Source organism: Coffea arabica, chromosome 11e (assembly GCF_036785885.1).
Source record: "Coffea arabica cultivar ET-39 chromosome 11e, Coffea Arabica ET-39 HiFi, whole genome shotgun sequence".
Classification (NCBI taxonomy): Eukaryota; Viridiplantae; Streptophyta; class Magnoliopsida; order Gentianales; family Rubiaceae; genus Coffea; species Coffea arabica.
The window spans coordinates 38,156,288-38,161,774 of NC_092331.1; the positions used below are offsets into that span (position 1 = coordinate 38,156,288).

At 40.6% G+C, this 5,487-nt stretch overlaps 1 protein-coding gene and 1 non-coding gene across 2 annotated transcripts; both read right to left on the reverse strand.

The window, feature by feature from the left end:
* Positions 1 to 2,031: 2,031 nt before the first annotated feature.
* Positions 2,032 to 2,138, reverse strand: LOC113719737 (small nucleolar RNA R71). Its single transcript, XR_003454997.1, has one exon. It is a non-coding gene; the product is annotated as a small nucleolar RNA R71 (small nucleolar RNA).
* Positions 2,139 to 2,555: 417 nt separating this feature from the next.
* Positions 2,556 to 3,800, reverse strand: LOC140021276 (uncharacterized). Its single transcript, XM_072072040.1, has 2 exons — positions 3,720 to 3,800; positions 2,556 to 3,137 (listed from the first exon to the last, which is right to left on the reverse strand). The coding sequence occupies exons 1-2, from the start codon at positions 3,798 to 3,800 to the stop codon at positions 2,556 to 2,558; spliced, it is 663 nt and encodes a 220-aa protein (XP_071928141.1).
* Between the last annotated feature and the right edge of the window lie 1,687 nt (positions 3,801 to 5,487).

Here is a 5,487-nt window from a genome sequence, read left to right on the forward strand (position 1 = left end):
CGAAGCTCCAACGAAACCCTTTTTCTCCCAAAGCTCCTTTCTTTTCCAGTTTCTCCTTTCTTCCCTACCAGCCCGAAGCCTCTCTTTTCAACCCCAGCAGGAAAAAATCTCTCCTTTTCTTTTTGTTTTCTTCTTCTCCTCACTTTCTGCCCAAAACCCATTTCCTTCCCTTTTCTTTCTAACCGCCATTCTCTTCTCTCCACTGGTTACTCTCAGTTATCTCCACTTTTCTCTCTTTTCCTCCCTCTACTCTCTAGCTCTTTCTCGTTACTCTTTTCTCCAACCCTAGCCGCCTCCTTCTCTCCTCTCGTTTTCCAGTTTTCTTACTTTTTCTTTGCTAGCCCTCAACCGTAGCTACCTCTCGCTCACTTGATTTTTTTTTCTTTCTTCCTCAAACCCTCAGCCCATAACCTCCCTTTTGCTCTCGGTCTCTCTCTCCCACTCTATCTCTCACTCTATTCTTCCCTCCAGCCGCCACCCCTAGATTCTCCCTTTCTCTTCTCCAAGCTGATCCTTTTATATCAGATGAGGGTTCCTAACCCTCATCTCAAGGGTTCATATGGAACCCCAGTTCTACTGCCTACTTTTCGAGCCATTAGATAGGCTTTGTTTCTATGGGATTCTTGAGGTTTTGATCAAGGCCAGGTGGAGTGGGATTGAAATGATCCAATGGTGAAAAAAAATGAAGGAAAGAAAAGGTGGAATAAGATAAGAAATGAAATTGCATTTTTCCTGTACTGTAGCATTTTGCATGGCTTCGTATCAGAAGCCATAGGAAAGAAATGGCAGCACACGCGTGTGAGGCATTCATCATCATTTAATTTTTTTTAACTTAATAAAATGATTTTCTTAACAAAAAATGGAAACAAGATTAACAAAATGAAATAAAATGCTAAAATTTCTGTGTTTGATTGATGATTTTTCTTTTTCTTTTTTCCAATGAATAATAAAAATGGTTTTCTTAACAAAAATAAAATAAGATAAAAATAAACAAAAATTAAAACAAAGTCAACTAAATGAAATAATAAAAAAAAGAAAGGCTAAAATTTTGGTGTCTACACTATTTAGTATTCTTAACACGATTAAAAAATCATATGAAATTTTATTGTGATCACAAAATTTTGAAAATTATATTATGTAAATTCTATCCCATTGTCACTTCTTGTTTTTACAATATTCTTGTTTAGCAAATTTTGAACTTTTATAAATAAGGAAACAAAATTTTTGAAGACATCATCCTTGTGTGCAAGAAATATAACCCAAGTATATTTAGAATAATCATCAACAATCACAAAATAATATGTTTTACCACCCAAACACATGTAATGGTCATGCATAAATGCAGGAGAAACTAGCCGTTAGAGGGTTCGGACATCCGAAACCAAGTATGTGTTCGAAACGTGCTTTCGATTGCCTGTTGAAAAGCTTATCAAAATTTGGCACCATTGCCGAGGACTTAGGTGCAACACTGGAGTTAAATCAAAATTTATTAATCTAGACTTTGTTTCTTTCTCTTTGTTTTGCTAATTTTATAATTTCTATCTTTTAGTTGTAATTTTTGTTATTCTTAGGTACTAAATTCTTCACCAAGATGAAATTTACCTTCAATAATTAAACACGGCGAAAAGAGGAAGAAGACGCACCCAACAAAAACAAATTAAGATGAAAAATATAGGTGAAACTTCCATTGAAATGGAAGAGCAAAGGCCAACACCCTTAAGGGATTATGCCTTGCCAAACTAATGAATCGAGAGCATAAACTAACATTGCAAGGGCGGAAATTGATGCAAACAACTTTGAAATCAAACTCTTACTCATCCAAATGGTTCAACAAAGTTAATATGAAGGAAATGCAACGAAGATTCCTAATACTGATCTAACTAATTCATGGGTTTATATGGTACAATCAAAATAAATGGAATAAGTGATGAGGCAATTAAACTAAGATTGTTTCCTTTTTCACTTTATAATAAAGTGAAAGTATGAGTTAATTCTTATCCACCTAATACTTTCACTTTTTGGGGTGAGTTGACATTTTGTATGGATATCACAGGTATTACTCAACAAGAAAGTGAATCTTTGTATGAAATTTGGGAGAGATTCAAGGATCTTCAAAGAAGATGTCCCTACCATGGCCTCCCCAATTGGTTGGCTGTTCAAACTTTTTATAATGAACTCAACTACTCAACCAAGATCAACATAGACGCCAATGTCGATGGAGTTTTAATGAAAAATCAACCGAAGATGCTCAAACTTTGATAGAAGATTTGGTTTTTAATAATTATCAATGGGCAAACTAAAGAGGTAACACAAGAAGAGCAGCCAGTATGTATGAAATTGACACTCTCAACTTTTTTTTAAAAATTTTATTAGAAAAAGAGCAAGTTACAAGAGTAAAAAACCAGGAAAAAATGGAAAAAAACCAGAAAAATTGGTATTCAAGCCCTAGTCAGCACCTTTCGCAGACGTGGAATTGCGTAACAGTCCAGACGGGCCTCCCCTCTGGCTCTAAAAGGCAAGGCCGTGAAAGAGACGTAGCTCCGCTGCCCTCCCAGCTATGATGAGGCAAATGCATCTGCCACCGAGTTGGCCTCACGAAACACATGATGAAGGGGTGCATTCATTCGATGGAGAAAATGTCTGATCTCCCGCAGAACGTTGTAGACCGGCCACTTCGACACAACATCCGAATTTACTAGCTGAACAAGGACCTTCGACTCTGATTCAACAGTCAACGTGCACACTGCCCAATTTGCGCATATGTGGAGATCATCCCGAAAAGACTGCGCCTCAGCTTCCAACACATCCAACTCTCCAAATTCCTTGTAATAGGCAAATATCACCCTCCCACAATGATCTCGCAAGACCCCACCCCCAGCTGCCCTGCCGTGGAGGACACTGGCATCAGTATTAAGCTTGAACCCCCCTGGTGGTAGCTTCTCCCAAGAAACCAAAGCAACCGCCTTATCCCACCTATAGAGGCCGCCCAAATGTGTCCATGGACAGTCCCGGTCACCCGCAAAGGAGGTCTTAGAGAATACGCGAACCTTGCCCATCTGGCACAGAAAGTCCTCGATCTGGGAAATCACATGAGCCGGAGTGACCAAACCTGCTTCGAATCTTGCCAAGTTTCTGCTCTTCCAAATGAACCAGAGAACTAACAAAGGGACAAGAACCCGCACATGTGTTGCTGAAACTTTGGAGTGAGAGGAGAACTAGTGGGACAACATAGTGGCAACACTGGGTGCTTTAAACGGGAGTAGTCCGAACACTTTGAAGAAGTGTTCCCACACAGCCCTAGCCACAACGCCGTGCAGGAAAAGATGATTGACAGATTACTGAGCCTGCTGACAACAACTACACCTAGAACATAATGTTACCTCTTTACTCTGCAACACCCTATCTAGGGGGAGCCAGCGGCGTAGCAGACGCTATGCAAGCGATCAATCAGAGATGCATGGCGCCTTTGGCGAATCTCCTCCCACGCAGAAGCTACGGAGAAATCCCCGTTGGTAGAAGGTACCCAAACCATGGCATCGTCATGATCAGGGGAGAAATGAATGCTAGTGATCCGCTGTACCACAAACTAGGGAACCCACTCTCTCAGCCGCGGAACATTCCAGCCGTTAGCCGTATAGAACTCCGCTACTAGAGAATGAGGGGGGTTGGTCACACCCACCACTTGTGCCAAAGGCAGGTCGCCACACCAGATGTCTTACCAAAAGTCGACTAACCCCTTCCCCAAGCACCATCGTATCCGCTACTCCGCAAAATCTCGAACCGCCAGTAGACGTCGCCATGATGCCGGAGGGTGATCCACCGCAGCGGTTGACGGGTGCGAGTGCTTAATGTGCTTACTGTGCATATAGCCCACCTAAATCAAGTCCTTTATTAACTGCCACCATGACTTGCAGGCGAAAGTGTGACACTCCCACTTCTCCCTAAGGCAAACCAAAGGGTATCGACGGGACGCCTGCCTAGCTCTCGCCAGGACCCAGAACAATTCCAGTTCAAACTTAAAGTACAATACTAACACAATACTAACAATGAAATCAGAATAAAGGCACAAAGTCATTCCCACACACAAATATTCAATCTTACAGCACAAGTTCAAAATACAATCACTTTTCCAAAATATACAACTTCCAAAATATGTCTAGTCTATTACAATCAAAACCCTAGTACAAAAGTGTCTCAAGTTGGCTTCTCCATCACTCCTTCCATTTCGGTTCCTGTTAAGGAAAACAAATCTAATGGGATGAGCTAATACTCAGTGAGGCCAAGAAAACATGTAAAACACATAGTTCAAGTAGCAATGGCATTCAAGCAAGAATTAAAGTTGTAACATTCAAGCAATTCACAATTTTCAATTAAAGACATTTAATGAGGATACAGGAGCTTTCAGGAGCTAAGTTCCACTTGCTTCACCAAGCCTCGATCGAATACCTTCCCGCGATGATACTCCGTCAACCGGGTCGGTATTTAAGTCCGTAGAACACCGCTTACTTCACAGTTCCGTCCACCATGCACCGCACCGGGCCCGAACATCAATAAAAGGCACTACTACGCGAGTAGGCCAAGCAAGATCTTTCAATAGATCAAGCTTACAGTTATCTCATGGTTTACCAAGCTTCTCGACCAAGCCCTTGCTGGCTCGAGTCGCAAGGTCGGCCAATTGAGATTTGGGCGTCCTCACATTTTAGTTATAAGTCGAGGAGATTCACTCCAACGACATACAGACAGTTCAATTATAAGTCAAGGAGATTCACTCCAACGACATACAAACAATTCAAATACAGTTCAGTTACAAGCAGTTCAGTTCAGTTGTTCAATCAGTTAAAAGAGAACGAGTGCGATAAAGTACACACTCGACTCAACAGTTATAAACTATTCAGTCCATGAGAAGCAATTTACATAATTGCAGAAAATCATGCACTTGACACTCACCAATCAAAGTGAGGGAGTAAGTGCTCAAACAAGCGTTTAGGCGTCCGCTTCAAGATCCTCTTGAGCGCCTGAGCAAATGGTAATTGGCTATCACACACTATCGCTTATAAACCCCTTTGCTAACAAGGAAGATTGTACACTTGTACAATACTAAGAAAATGTCATGAAAGAGAGCCTTAATTATTCGTAAATCGAGATTCAAAAGTGGGGTTTAATAACACAAAGAAAACTGATTTCCTTCATGAAATCAAATTTAAAACGATCAATCAATCTCAAAGGATAGGGAGAGCTTCCAAAACTCATTTCCCATCAAGTTGGAAAATTTCAGTTTTGCGCGTCAAATTTAGAAAAATAAGAACATGCACTCAGTAGGTCCAAAATTGGAAAACTTTCTACCATTGGAATCTTGGTTCAAAGTTCTAAAAGTTCCTAGAAGACATCTTTCCAAGATTCTAAATGGAAGACATTCAAATTTCAGCTCAAAGTGGCTGATTTGAGCATATAAGACAGTTTCAGTCTTGTTTTTCGGTAAACTTTGGA